Source organism: Rhinolophus sinicus, linkage group LG11 (genome assembly GCF_036562045.2).
Source record: "Rhinolophus sinicus isolate RSC01 linkage group LG11, ASM3656204v1, whole genome shotgun sequence".
Taxonomy (NCBI): Eukaryota; Metazoa; Chordata; class Mammalia; order Chiroptera; family Rhinolophidae; genus Rhinolophus; species Rhinolophus sinicus.
In genome coordinates this window covers 9,500,139-9,516,023 of record NC_133760.1, presented here as the reverse complement: position 1 = coordinate 9,516,023, position 15,885 = coordinate 9,500,139, and the positions used below count along the sequence as shown (strand labels likewise).

Below are 15,885 nucleotides of genomic sequence, written 5' to 3'. Positions count from 1 at the left end.
TGACCCATGGAACAAAAGCAAATATTTTGACAAGAAAGGATAAGTAAACACTATAACTGCCCCATATGTACCAAAACAAAATGAAGAGGATCCCATATTCTTGGCACGACTACAGAGATTAGTGCCACTATCAGTATCTTGAAAGTTGCAGGGGTCATGATTTCTATCACATTCCCATTCAAGTCACTCATTTGACTTGTGCAGAAGACAGGTAAGTCTTAGAGAATGACATGGGGTTATTGTAAACTTAATTAGGAATTAAGTCCAGTTGCAGCTCCAGATGTGGTTGTATTACTGGAGCAAATCAACACATCTGTCAGCAACTGATGTGCAGCCATTGAGCCAACGTGTGCTTTTTTCCTCTATACTTAGTAAATATCAAAAGAAACAGTTTCATCTTGTAGGTCCATGAATACACTTTTGTGTCCCCAGCTCAGGGCTACATCAATTCCAATCCTCTTTCACAGATTAGTCCAGGGATTGCCAATCCATGGTCCATTGGTCAAATCTAGCTGCCACTTGTTTTTGTAAAGAAAGTGTTGTTGAAATATAGCCATGACCACTCTGCATATTGTCCATGGGTGCTTTCATGTAAAATGATAGTTTAGTTGTGACAGAGATTGTATGGTCTGTTACTTACTATCTGACTCTAGAGAAATAATTTTATGACCCAATACATATCTGATGTATGAAGTGTCTATTACAGGGATGCAGTGTGGAGGTCAAAACACTGATGTTTAGGATTTTGGAGCAATGTTATGTCACTCTGCAAATGGCATAACTCCTGAGAAAGCAGCTTCTGGCTTATTTGGGCCCTAGTTAAAACTAAATACTTGGCCATGAGCCAGAAAGTTACTATGCAGTCAAGTCATAAATGTGGGCATACCCACAGCACTCCATCATCAAGTGTGATACATACAAGGTCTGACAATTAAGTTCGCGAACTCATCCTAGAAAAAGTGCTACATACCTCATTGTTGAATATCACTATGGTCACCTTCAAAGTACTCCCCTTGGGAAGCTATGAACTGACTCCAGTGCTTAGTCCACCCTTTAAAGCAATTCTGGAACTCTTTTTCTGGAATGGCCATCAGAGCTGTCTTCATATTACCCTTGATGTCCTGAATGTCATCAAAATGTCTTCCTTTCAATATTTCCTTTATCTTCGGATAAATAAAGGAATCACTGGGGGCCAGATCAGGTGAGTAGGGAGGGTGTTTCAATACAGTTATTTGTTTACTGGCTAAAAACTCCTTTACAGACAGTGCCATGTGAGCTGGTGCATTGTCGTGATGCAAGAGCCATGAATTGTTGGCGAAAAGTTCAGGTAATTTTCCTCTAACTTTTTCATGCAGCCTTTTCAGCACTTCCAAATAATAAACTTGGTTGATTGTCCAGTTGGTGCAAATTCATGATGAATAGTCCCTCTGATATAAAAAACAAACAAACAAATAAACCAAAACATTAGCCCACATTGTTGCAATAAGTTCATGAACTTAATTGTCAGACCTCTTATGACACGGGCTCAAATTAAAGTCGCAAGTAATTTGCATGAGCAAGTGCTCAGATTCTGTGTTAGTATTGCTTTTAAGACTCTACATTTCTTTCTAAGTATGTATGAAAGTTTCGCGTTATGATTGTGAATTTTTCTCCTAGTTCTGTCCATTTTGCTTTTTAAAGTTTGCTTTATATTTTGTGAACCTGTTATTCTTGATAATTTGAAAGTAATTGCTATGTTTCTTTTTATATCTTATAATGCTTTATTCAAGGACTACTTTGTCCAATATTAATATATTTTTCAAATTATAGAAATAATTTGAGGGCTAGGAAGATGGTCTCTCTAAAGAAGTTTTGCATTTGTTCCTGCTAGTTGCTATAAGATACTAGGATGGTTCATTGTAATCCAGTGCCAGCTGCTGAGGGATTTTTCCATCTCTAAACGACAATCCATTTCTCTTTTATTCTTACTCCTATAGAGCAGCTGTTTGGGGTTTTACCAGGGATTCCTCCAGACCCAGACGTCCTCCGAGCCCCCTGAACGTGCTGTTCAGCTTTCAATTACAGAATCTGTAGGTGCCAACAAAGCAGGCACTACCACTCAAAAATGGCACAACTTTACGAAGGTTTCCTCTGGCTTTCTAGGGATTACTATCCAGAAACTCAGAGTAGTCTGAGGTATTTCCGCTCCAGGGGCGGGGCTATGGTCTCGTTTCTCTCGGGCATTCTGGGAAGTGTAGTCTGGGGCAGTGTAGTCAGCAGCACTTCCGCTTCTCGCCGGCAGGGCTAGGGAATTCTGGGAAGTGGTCCAGGCTTCTGTTGTGTCGTCGGAAGGAGACACTTTTGACTGTAGGTCGTCAAGGATGGTGTCTTGGATCCCCGGAGCTCCTCCAATCCTGGGACTGCCCAAGCCGCCGCCAGATGCAGAGCACAGGGATGGGAGACGTTTGCGTTCCCTTCCCCTAACCTCTCGTTTGGAGCAGTTCTTGCTCCTCGGGTTGGGGGCGGCCCGGGTCGCATACGCCTAATTTGAAGGTCTCTTGGCGCTCCCCAGCCGACTTCCCCTACCTACCAGCCAGCTCTGTCACTTCCTAGAGTAACAAACATTATGCGAGTTACTTAATCTCTCTTGGCTTCATTATCCTCATCTCCAAAGTAATGTCATCACTAGTACTCCCTTGTCATTTTATACGAATTAATTCATTAAACGACAGCAACAGCCTTATGAGGTAGGTGCCGCTATTAGCCTTTATTTTTAACGGATAAGGAAACGAAGGTAGTATTAGAGAAATAAAACACCCTATCAACACAGAAAGTCCTTTCTTCACAATGTAGAAAAGAAAACCATCTTATTACTGAATAAGCATATCAGAGTACAGTCTTGTAAGTAATTTCCTATTTATGTAGTCAAGCAATTATAAACCTTTTATAGCATTCTGTTTTTCACTACTAGGTATATACATTCTCAAGTTAGCAGTGGAATCTTGTCTTCCTATAAGAGGACTACACCATTTGCTGCAAATTTTTTGATAAATTTATCCAAAATTTACTTTAAATCAAGTCTTAGTTCATTGATTTTACCCAAAGGAATAATAAAACTTATCTTATTTCCCCTGCTAGCATCAGATTTACAGAGAAAGGCACCTTGGTTAAACTCCCACAGTGATAGGGACACTCACTTCCTCAGATGTTTACATTCAAACGGGACAAACCCAAGACATTTGAAAACACTTCTGGGTTGTAAACTGGGGTAAGAGTCTTAGCCTCTAACAAGATTTACATGCATACCAAAAGATTAGAGAAAGGATCCAAAAGCACTAGGTTTCTTTTGGAAATGCTCTATGAAAAAGATAAAGGGAAAATGGATTCTTTAGACAAGGAAAATTCTTTTTTTTCATTTACTCTTGATGAGTTTATGTTGTTTACCCAAGATTTACAGCTAGTAAGAGCAGAACTGCCATTTAAACCCAAGGATTGGAGCCTCCAGTGGGAATTTTTAATCTCTATGCCGTACATTATTTTAATCATAGGAAATAGTTGTGTATATTGCTTGAGGAAGCTTTTTCTATCAGGTTTAGAAGGTGGTTTGCAGCTTTATAGTTTATATTTTAATTATAGAAGAAATGCATGCCCATTATAGAGATATTCGGAAATACAGAAATATAAAAAGGAAAGAATTGAAATTACCCATAGTTTCAGGATTTAGAGATAAACCACTGTTAACATTTTTAATGCATTTATGCATTGGTGCTGTGTTACACGTATTTTTTCCTTAAAGTTTTATGATGGAAATGGCCAAACATATGCAAACAGAGAAAATAATGTAATGAAACTTGCCCCCCCCCCCCCATGTTCACTCATCTGCAACCCTTGTCAACATTTTGTCTATCTTATCACATCAATTCCCCTTCTCACACAAAATACTTATTTGGGGTGCGGGAACTTGGGTAGGGGGAGCTGTAATATTTTAAACCAAAACTAAATCCCAGTGATAGAGTGAGTAGAATTTAAAAGCCTTTAACATAAATTGATTGTATAGGGAAAGCAAAAGGGTTAACTTCAGAATTTTCATTCCTGGCAGGTGGTAGTTATGTGAGAAAGCTAAGGGACACACAAACATTGAGATTTGGACAGGAATAATTACAAGTTTGTTTTTTTATTTGGAATTTGACTTGGCACAATCTTCTAGATCTTGGTTTTCGATCTGTTTCTTCCATAGGCTGCATGCTACTTTGTTGCAGGGAATATGTTCCATTCTTTACATTTTGCTTAGCACCCAGCCAGAGACTGGGAGGGAGGAGTTCTTCAGTGGTTGAGGCTGTTATGGTACAGGGGTCTGCAGCTCAGTTAGACTGTATTCAGAATTCCTGAAAAGGATTTAGGAAACATTAGAAGGGAATAATATAGACTTCAGTGATTCCTTATCTCACTTTCAGTGGGATGTAGAATCTACTGGTTTTCTCATAGCATTCAAATTTGAATGTAATTATTGATAATATCTATTTTAATGACTTAAAGCACGCTTATTTAGAAACCAACTATCCCTAATTTATGTGTCCAGTGTTTTCCACCAAGGATAATATTTCCTAACTTTTTATAGGGTTGTCATGAGTTTGAGTTTCCAGTGCTTTTATGTGTATTTGTTCATTTGTTCCTTATATCAACCCTATTATTTCTCTCCATTGTACAAATGAAGAAAAAAGGGACAGAGCTCACAGAATAAGTGGCAGAATTAGTACTTTAATCTTGGCAGCCTGATTCCAAGTCTGTAATCTTGGTTATTCCACATTGCTTTTATCAGTCTACAAAACAAAAACTACAGAAGTCTTACTGGATCAGGGAATATTTAAGCTATGGATGAAGACTATGACCTAGAAGAGAAAAGAGCAGAAAGATGTGACATAAGGAACATGGGTGGACATGTAGAGTGGACCGTGGATTTGAAGAAGGAACCAATATTTCACGCAAATGGAAACAAGAAAAAAGCTGGTGTAGCAATACTTACATCTGACAAAATAGACTTTAAAATTAAGACTATAATAAAAGACAAGGCCATTGTATAATAATAAATGGATCAATCCAACAAAAGGACATAACCCTAATAAACATCTATGCACCCCACATAGGAGCACCTAAATATGTAAAACAAATATTGACAGACATAAAGGCAGCTGTCAACAGTTACACAATAATAGTAGGGGACTTTAACGCCCCACTGACACCAATGGACAGAACCTTCAGACAGAAAATCAACACAGAAACAGCAGCCTTAGATTACACATTAGACCACAGGGATTTAACAGATATTTTTTGGAGCATTTCACACCAAATGCTTGAGGCTGGCAAAATGGCGGGAAGCCATTAAAGGGATTTGTGGAAGTTGTAAGTTTGTAGGCCGGGAACTCCGAGAATTTGGCGATTTTTTTACTTTTTACTCTTAGTAGACCTAATAGGGCGGACATGATTCTTCCTCCTTTTGGCGGTTCTGGGAAATGTATTCCCCATCTCTGTCCGGAAACAAGGTGCTTCTGGGAAGTGTAGTTCCGGGGTGCCTAGTAGTCGAAGGCACTTCCGCCCCAGGATAGCGAGGCCATCGCTGTCTTTTCTGTCCGGGAGGTGAGTCAGCCCTGCGCCCCCGCGATTCCTCCGCGCCTTTTCGGCCTCACTGCGGGACTGGTGGCTGCCTAGCCGGCTGTTTTAGGATGGAGGAGTCGCGGCCGCCGGCGGAGGCTGAAAGGGAGGGCGGAAGCTCTCCTCGCCGGCTTATCATGCAGCGCTGCTACTTCCATCGGTACTATATGTGGCGAGTTATCACTGCGCTCTCCTCTCCTCCTTAAAATAGCGAGAGAGATAGCAGTTACTGGGGAGGGTTGTGATTAGAATTAAATGAGACAATACGTGTCCAAAGTTTAGGACAGTGGTGGCACATGAGAAGGAGTTACCTTTGCTATTGGTACAGTGAATTCCCTCACCGGCGCCCCATTAACTGGAAGCCCCACTGAAGATAGAGGTTAGGGCTATAGGAGCAAGGCCATGGCCCTTCTGCCATCCTTCCGGAAACAGCTCTTCCCTAACTTTACTGAGTTTTTATCTCTTTTTTAGGAAACACTGAATCACCCTGGGGTGGTGCTTGGGGATGTCCTCTGCCCCTGCAGTTTATCCCCGAAACAGAGTTTATCGTGCTGTCCCAGTGCATCCTTGTCTTCCCCGCTCCTGAATTCGGAAAGGGGAAGAAGGGATTTATTTCTTGGCTTTTCACAATATAGCCCCAGGTACCAGCTACTCAGAGTACTTTCCTGGTCTGTCATCTCTGTTTTCGGTTAATCAGGTTTCCTTCAACTCAGTAAATTACTGCTAGGAAAATGTTCAAATATTTGTTGAATAAACCCGGAAATGTTTAATTTGTTTCTTAATATATATGTGTGTATTTCTACACCCCACATACTTTATATATTTATTTTAAATACATATTCATTTTTAAATTTACTGCGCTTTACATTTCTTTTTGTTGTTGCTCTCTTGTCTTTAGTTTAGTTTGTTCCCTTTTATTTGCTCTCAACTGGTTTGGAAATTATGGGCTTGTGGTATTCTTTTCTTTTTTTTTTCTTTTTTTTAAAAAGATTTTATTGGGGAAGGGGAACAGGACTTTATTGGGGAACAGTGTGTACTTCCAGGACTTTTTCCCAAGTCAAGTTGTTGTCCTTTCAGTCTTAGTTGTGGAGGGCGCAGCTCAGCTCCAGGTCCAGTTGTCATTGCTAGTTGCAGGGGGCAGAGCCCACCATCCCTTGCGGGAGTCGAGGAATCGAACTGGCAACCTTGTGGTTGAGAGCCCACTGGCCCATGTGGGAATTGAACCGGCAGCCTTTGGAGTTAGGAGCATGGCGCTCTAACCGCCTGAGCCACCTGGCAGGCTGGCTTTTTTTTTTTTTTTTCCTTAATGATATTACCAAACATATTTCCAAATGTTTTCTTACCATTGCTTCAGAGTTCACTTAGTCATAAATTCATTTCTGTTCAGCTAAAATGTCTAACATTTTAAATTAGTTAAATAAGCATTTAGTTGAGCATAGAATTTCAGGTTGACTATTTTCTTTCTTCATTTTGGAAATATTCAGTTGTTTTACACCTCTGTTGTGTTTCCCTGTTATTGTCAATCTGTCATTTCTGTTAGATAAACTATATTTTCTTTCTGGGAGCTTTAAGGATTTTTGTTGTTTTTAGTTTATTTATGTGGTCTTTTGCATTCCTGAGTTTCAATATGATCTGTTTAGGACTATACTTTTATTTGTATTGTTCATAATTTCCATTTATGAACTCAGCAGCTAGCTCTTTAAATAAGACTTCTCTGCCATTTTTTTTAATTAAAGTTTATTGGGGTGACAATTGTTAGTAAAGTTACATAGATTTCAGGTGTACAATTCTTGTATTACATCATCTATAAATCCCATTGTGTGTTCATCACCCAGAGTCATTTCTCTTTCCGTCACCATTATTTGATCCCCCTTACCCTCATCTCCCACCACCACCCCACTTACCCTCTGGTAACCACTAAACTATTGTCTGTGTCTATGAGTTTTTGTTTCTTCATTTCTTTGTCTTGTTCTTTTGTTGTTTTCAGTTTTATATACCACATATCAGTGCAATCAGATTGTTCTCCACTTTTTCTGTCTGACTTATTTTGCTTAGCATTATAATCTCAAGGTCCATCTATGTTGTCGCAAATGGTACTATTTCATCTTTCTTATGGCCGAATAGTATTCCATTGTGTATATATACCACAACTTCTTTATCCATTCTTCTATCGAAGGACGCTTTGGTTGTTTCCATGTCTTGGCCACTGTAAATAAAGCTGCAATGAACATTATGTCTTTATGGATAAATGTTTTCAGATTTTTGGGGTAGATACCCAGAAGAGGGATTGCTGGGTCATATGGCAATTCTATTCTTAATTTTTCAAGGTACCTCCACACTGCCTTCCATAATGGCTGCACCAGTCTGCATTCCCACCAACAGTGTACAAGGGTTCCTTTTTCTCCACAGCCTCTCCAACACTGGTTACTATTTGTCTTGTTGATGAAAGCCATTCTCACTGGGGTGAGGTGATATCTATCTCATTGTGGTTTTTATTTGCATTTCTCTGATGATTAGTGATGTTGAGCATTTTTTCATATGTCTATTGGCAGTTGGTATGTCCTCTTTGGAGAAATGTCTCTTCAGATCCTCTGCCCATGTTTTAATTGGATTTTTTTTTGTTCTCTGCCATTTTTTTACATTCTCTTACTCTCATACTCCTTATTATTAGACAACTAACTGTTGGGGGCTCTCAAGCTATCCTCTGAGTTTCTTGTTTTTTCTTCCATATCTTTCTCTTTGCTATGTGTTTTTCTTTTTCTCCATGCACATAGGATAAAAGGCTTTTACCAAGAAGGCTTTTCTGGCTCCATGAAGTAAATTGACCCGAAATGACACTTTCTAGAAAGCTAATACTAATGTCAATAAAATGTTATTAACTGGGCAACGTATTATTAAATAAGAAGAAATTTTAAGTCAGCATGAGGGCTTTTCAGAGATTAAAGGTGCCTTTCATAGGAGAGCAATAGTAAATGAAGTCCATGTCCCTTTCAGGTCGTTTCAGTTGTTGTTAGAAAAGACGTTTTCAAATACAGACGCTTTCCGTCTTAACAAGGGTTCGACCTAACTTTTTGACTTTACAATGGTTCGAAAGTGGTACACATTCAGTAGAAACTGTACTTAGAATTTTTATCCTTTCCTGGCCAATATGCGTGATCCTCTCGTGATACTTGGCCGCGGCGGTGGGCTCCCACTCAGCATGAGGGCAAACACCCGATGCTCTATAGTGTACTGTGCTGCCAGCGGTTTTTTGGATATTGTGTTTGTGTTCTCACATCCTATCATGTCTACAAAATGCCCATCTGTGTCTCCTGCTTCTGGTGAAAAGAAGCAAAGGAAGTCAATTACTCTTGAGATGAAACTCAAGATAATGTACAATGTAGATAATTTAGAAATTTAGAAACAATTTAGATACTTAATACAACTTAGAAACTCAAGATAATGTACAAGCATCTGTACAGTTTTGAATGCAGCGTATTATCTGCTTTTTTGCAGCTACAAGAAAAAGTGACTCCTGGTTCTTGGAACTTTCCATTCACTCATTCAGTCCTAGGAACAGCCTGATGAGGTGCGTATCGTCCTTATTGTACAGATGGCCGAAGTCAGGCACAGGGAACTTTTAATACCCCAGATGTTACACAGATGGTAAGTATCATTTCCAGGATTTAAACCTAGGCCCCTGACTCCAGAGCCCATTTTATTTTTTTAACCCACGTGTTGTTACAATGCCTCTCATTTCCGACCATCTCCAGGATCAGAAATGCTTGCTGTGTAGGTTGTTCACTGTCCATTGGTCCCTGGCTGACAAACCTGTTAGTAGCTAGAATCTCTTCCATGCTCTGCTTACCAAGCTGTATCTGGCTGCATATTCCTGGAAGCAGGAGGGCTCTTGTGTAATTTCTGCAAAGATCATGGCAGAAAATCTGTGGGCTCATGGCAGCTCTGGCCTGCGTCTCATGGCTTCTTCGTCCATCCCCAGTTCTGCCTTCTCAGGAGTCAGACCTTCACCAGAAGGAACAGGAGAAAATGACCAAGTTTCAGGTAAGGAAGGCATTCCTTTCTGTCTCCTAAGATGTGATTTTATTTCTCACAGATTAGGACAATCTTTTTTCTCTTCCTTGGAAAGATTAATGGAAAACAACAGATCTTGAGTGTGTGTTGTGTGCTGAACTGCGTGTGATTTGTTTGTTTTATTTTATCTTTATTATTTCACAAAACAATCTTCGGAAAAAAAAAGAAAACTGAAATAGATAAAAGTAATTTACAGTAGTACCCTGCTTACAAATGAGCTCTTTTCACTTTTTTATTTCCCTGTTTCACATGCATTCGTAACTATATATTTGGAATATTAGAATTGATGGGATATACTTATATGTATTAGATAGAGGCTTATTATGTCTAATTCTTACTAAGATTAGTAAGATAAAGAAAAACCCAAGGGAATATGAGTAAAAAAAATTAATAGGAATGTCCCCCCCAAAAAAAGTAAATTTATGAAGAAATTAATGATCATTAATAACTAAATGTGTGCAAATGTTAATAAAAGTGTTCTATTTATTTATTTCACTTACATTGTTAAAGATTGTCTTTTAAAAAAAGGAACTGTGTCATACGTGGCCATTTGTACTCTCTCACATGAAAGGTGAATTGGGAAAACCTTTTGAGAGGGAAATCTGCCATTATGCTTTCAAAAAAATTTAAGTGCATATTTTATGCTTTTTAGAGTTACTACTTCTTGGCTAAGATCTCTGTAAAAGGACCTTTGCATCATTGATGATAAGTAAAAAGCTATAACCAATTATAGATGATTTGTACTAACTAAAGATAAATCGTCAGTTCTAAGGAATGCTATACTGTGCAGTCACGAGATGGAATGCAAGAGATGATAATGACACTAATTGTTCAGATTTATTGAGCATTTTTTGTGTGTGCGCGAGACACCATTCTAAGTGCTTTATATATATTCACTCATCTAATCCTTTCAAACACCTTGTGATTTACATACCGTTGTAGAGAAGAGAAGTTGAGATTGTGAGAGGTTAAGGATTTTGCCCAGCGTCCCGTAATTAAAACCTTGAAATTTGAACTCAGCCTGTACCTTCACCAACTGTGCACAGTAGGTGGACTTGGCATATGCCTTGAAAACACAGTGGAAGAGGTATATACCTGTCCTGGAGGGTTGCAGAGACGGCCTGTGGACTTTGCAGACATTAAAAATTGTGATAGAGTCCAAGCTCTGTGGGAAGGCAGAGAGAGAGAAGGACAACTGTTGGGACTAAAACCTGCATGGAGTCCCTCCAGCTCTGTAACAATTTTTTTGGTAATCCTCTTTAACTTCTTGATACTTGCCTTCTCCTAGTTGACCTTCGTTGCAAGATTTAGGTGGAGTGTGTTTGGTGTTGTAGGAGCCATTGACTTTCAAGGACGTGGCTGTGGTCTTTACGGAGGAGGAGCTGGGGCTGCTGGACTCCGCCCAGAGGAAGCTGTACCGAGAGGTGATGCTGGAGAACTTCAGGAACCTGCTGTTAGTGGGTGAGGATGGGTGCCCTTTCTAGCCGAATCTCAACCTCTTTGAGAATCTCTGTCCTCAGTTGTTCAAAGTTCTGTACTCTTTGAAATGGTTCCCTGACCTTGAAGATAGAAGTTTTTCTAACCCCTGAGACTATAGGCAAAGATTTTCTTGGTCTTTTGCTCAAGCAAAATTCTGTCCAGGGGTGATTTTTCTCCCTCCTTCCCCCACCACAACATTTGGCAATGTCTGGAGTTTTGATTGTAACAACTTGAGGGAGAGATACTGCTAAGAGTCCCACGATGCACAGGACAACCTCCACAACAGAATTAGCCAGTCCAAAATATCAGTAGTGCCTCGGCTGAAAAGCCCTGTTTTAAATAAATTATAAATGGGCAGCTTAGCTTCTATACTTTGTCTTTCAAATACTTTGACTTTCAAATATGGTTGTGACCCATTGGTGGATCATGGAATCAACTTAATACATTGTACTGGCATTACTTTTTTCCTCTGAAATAGTTTCTATGCTTCTAGTTTATTCTATCTGAGTTCCTTATCAAGACTTGTTCACATTGCAGCAAAAACTGACCATTTGCAGTGAGTGGTGTGAGCGTATGGGAAATACGATGACAATACATGGGCTAAATCTAATTTTATCTATATATAGACATGAACTAGGTCACGATCTAAATTTCTTATTACAGTTCATGATAAAAAATTCTTGAAATTTCACTTTCGAGGTTCTGAGGATTATAGAATTTGAGCCACAGTATGTTTTAGCTGCGTGTGCATCTTAAATACTTATGTATGCCTTTTCATAGGACATTTTCCCTTCAAACCAGATATGGTATCTCAGCTGGAGGTAGAAGAAAAGCTTTGGATGATGGAAAGAGAAGCCCAAAGAAATGAGAATTCCAGTGGGAGCCACGTGGCTGTTCTTTCAGGTACCAGCTAATCTGCTGCTCCCCATATCCATGATTCCACTCTTGTCCGAGTGCTGTCATCTCCTGCCTGGATTGTGACAATGGCCTCCACACTAGTCTCCATGCTCCCCACTTGCATTCCTATAATCTTGTAGCCAGAGTGATTTCCTCGGAAAGCAAGTAAGATCATGCCATGCCTTTGCTCAGAACCCTCTGAAGACTTCCCATGTCACTCAGCAGCCTTACAGTGGCTTGCAGGACCGTACCTGATCTGGCATCCTCACCAAGTCCCTCTTTGATCGCCTCTCCTTTTCCCTGGCTTAGATCATTCCTGCCATCTTGGCCCCCTTGGAGTGGCCTCCGGTTTCATGGCCTTTGACCAGCTCTCTTCTGCCTCGGAATAGAGTCCCCAGCCACTCCCTTACTCACTCAGGACTTTGCTCAAATTTCATCTCATCAGATAGTCCGTCTGCATCTGCCTTATTTAAAATATCATCTTCTCTCCATTCTCCATCCTGTCACCCTGCCTTATTTTGTGTCTAAGCACTGATCCCCTGTGGACCTAGAAGCATATTTCTTTTTTTTTAGATTTATTGGGGTGACAATTGTTAGTGAAATTACATAGATTTCAGGTGTACAATTCTTGTATTACATCATCTATAAATCCCATTGTGTGTTCACCACCCAGAGTCAGTTCTCCTTCTATCACTATATATTTGATCCCCCTTACCCTCATCTCCCACTCCCCACCACCCTTACCCTCGTAACCACTAAACTATTGTCTGTGTCTATGAGTTTTTGTTTTTCATTTGTTTGTCTTGTTCTTTTGTTGTTTTTGGTTTATATACCACATATCAGTGAAATCATATGGTTCTCAGAACTGCTTTTTCTGTCTAACTTATTTCGCTCAGCATTATATTCTCAAGATCCATCCATGTTGTCACAAATGTTCCTATATCATCTTTTCTTACTGCCAAATAGTATTCCATTGTGTATATACCACAACTTCTTTATCCATTCATCTATCGAAGGACATTTTGGTTGTTTCCATGTCTTGGCCACCGTAAACAAAGCTGCAGTGAACATTGGAGCACACGTGTCTTTATGGATAAATGTTTAGAAGCATATTTTTATTTATTTGTTCATCACCTCTCTCCCTATGAAAATAGGAATTTGGGCAGTTTCATTTGCTCTGTCCACGCAAAGCGTCCAATGGGCCTTCGGCATAGTAAGTGCTCAGTACACACTGGTTAAATGAATAAATTATTTAAATAATTACTATTCTTTAAATAGAAGTGAGGAAGCTCTCCTCATGGCTTCTCCTGACCTATTGTCCCAGCCTTTCCCATCTGTGAGGAGTGCTTCATCCATACCCCAGCCAGCCCTTTTACTTTTCCACCTGGCCTCTCTCCTTTACTTTTGACTTCATTTTTTGACCTCCTTCCTTTCTCTCCCCTTCTTTCCTTTCTCTTTAATTTGTATATTTCTTAGTTCTACCCATTTAAAAATTAAAAATCCCCAGGGACTATAAATTTATATATGCTTCCTCTGCTGAAAAACAAAACAGAAGCTTGTCTATAAAGACGCCAGATCAGGCCCTGCATTCTGTCAGTAATTGATGGGTATAACTTGTCTTTTTTTTTGTCCATCTCCCTTTTATTCACATTTGTTCACACTTGTGCATTCAGGAATGTTAGATCCTGCCTCCACTTTACTGGGTCTCATTTTCATTTGCAGACTTAACCTTAGGAATTATGATCCTAAGCATTTATCACTTCTCAGTTGTGCTGAATAGACCCAAGTCTCTCTTTTAACAACTCTCGTAGCATTTTCTGCCAGTTTTTCTCAAAGGTTTTTTTGATCTATTGAATATCAACATGTTTCGGGATTTTGCAGCCACACTCCATGTACAGATACCATCTTGAAATGCTCTTTATAGGTCCCAGAAGCACAAATTAAAAAGCTGGTTTCTGTAAGGATTCCTGAAAACAAAAAGCTTACAGATACTGGAGACAAGTAGACCTCACGTCTCATTACTCCCCAAGATGGCTCAGAGGCTGAGAGCACACTGGTGTGACGAGTGGATTATTTTGGAACATTGTCTGCCAGTGAGCGTCTAACATAATTCTAATTTCTTAGACAGCTTTGAATATGTAATGATTCAGAGCTGTTAATTTCAGGAGAGAAAAGCTATTCACAATTATCAGAATGTATAACTAAACTACCAGAATGATCAGCACTGATATGTGAGGCCTTATAATTCATCAGTTCTCATGTAACAATTTCAGGTCGGCTACTTATGAGTGAAAACTGCCTCATCCTTATGGCCAACTGCCCACTTATCTCCCTCCCTTCTCTCTTACACCTAAACACTCCTATAATCTATATGTGGTAGCTGTTTAATAATTTCAAATTGGATTTTTCCAGAAGTCAAAGGCACTGATATGCCTGTGGAGATGAGGAAAGTCCTGATTAAGAAAGAAAATTCCAGAATTTCAAATAAGTTTTCCAGTATAACTTGTATCCTAGTGATACTAACTAGCTGACATCCCAGGCAATGTGAGAAGTCTTTGACATGTTGCAATGACTTCAGATACCAAACCGGAATTTAGCCCCAATTTCACAGGCTGAGGGCACAGTCGTCCATGAGACTGCCCACCAAGACTACACATACCAGCTGGGGTTCCCAGGGCCACCCTCACCTCTGAACCAATTCATGGGTTCCCATGATAACTCACTAGAATGACTCAGAACTCAGGAATGTGCAATACTTAAAATTACAATTTTGTTATAGCACAAAGGATACACATTAAAACCAGCAAAAGGGATGATACATAGGGGGAAGTCTGGGAGAGTGCCCTTGTGATTACTTTGGGTCCATCCAGAAAATCCAGGATAACCTCCCCTTTTCAAGAGCCTCAGTTTAATCTAAAGTCCCTTTTACCATATACACTAACATATTCATAGGTTCCTAGGATGAGGGCAGGGACATCTTTACGGGGCCTTTCGATTAGCCGACCACCCCCCAAAATGGGTGCATTCCTGTTGAGACTTCTCCAGCTCGTATTATTAGAACCTAACTTTCTACTAAGCAAATTAATTTTTCAGGACTTGGTACCCCCCCCCACTCCCTTAAATATTTTAAGACAGTGGTTTCTATATGTCTTTAACCATGACCCTCAATGAGAAATATTTTACATCTTGACCCAGCATAAATATATAAAAAATGTGTATATTTCTATGTATGTCTACACCTGAAACAAGTGTTTCATGTAGTGGTACCCTTACCGCTTGCGACATTTCTTGTGTTTTTATTCTGTTTCTTTAAAAAAAAAAATATTTGTCACAATTGTGGAATTGGGTTCACTGTTCACTAAAACATCCCAACAATTTGCAAAATTCTGTTGCAGCGGGGATAAAGCAGTGAAGAAAACAGTGCATGTTTTCCTCATGACTGATACGTTCTAGTGGGTCTAAAAAGACAAGTGAAAAATTAGGAAGTGTATAGTCAATCAGATAAGTGCTGTGGGGAAAAACAAAGCAGGGTAAAGCGTATGGGAAGAATCAAGGGTGTAGTGGGGAGGGGAGGAGTTATTTTACACGGGGTGATAAAGAAGGCCTCACCCAGTTGAGTGATATTTGAGCAGAGACCTGAAGGGAATGAGAGAAAAAGCAAGTGTCACAGCTTTCTGCGAGAAAGCTTTCCAGGCTGAATAGACCCCTCCCTCTCTTCCTGGTCAGGGTTGCCTCTGAGAGTCTGCATCATGTTCTGTTTCTCTCCTCCCATGTTCTTTCTCAGTTGGACTCGATTTGTTTTCCCTTTTC

The 15,885-nt window shown here is 39.7% G+C and overlaps 1 protein-coding gene across 5 annotated transcripts in view; it reads left to right on the top strand.

Annotated features, from left to right (window-relative positions):
- The window catches only part of LOC109460807 (uncharacterized), a 69,614-nt gene that overhangs the window by 48,695 nt on the left and 5,034 nt on the right, over window positions 1-15,885 (top strand). The window contains exons 1-5 of one of the 5 annotated variants that reach the window (XM_074314174.1): window positions 5,556-5,613; window positions 9,124-9,273; window positions 9,608-9,669; window positions 11,034-11,160; window positions 11,959-12,081. In XM_074314174.1, coding sequence (XP_074170275.1) covers window positions 9,655-9,669; window positions 11,034-11,160; window positions 11,959-12,081 — 265 coding nt within the window. In that variant the 5' untranslated portion in view covers window positions 5,556-5,613; window positions 9,124-9,273; window positions 9,608-9,654. Of the gene's footprint in view, window positions 5,789-9,123; window positions 9,670-10,987; window positions 11,161-11,958; window positions 12,082-15,885 lie in introns of those variants that run through there. The other 4 variants (XM_074314177.1, XM_074314176.1, XM_074314175.1 and 1 more) reach the window with 4 other exon arrangements.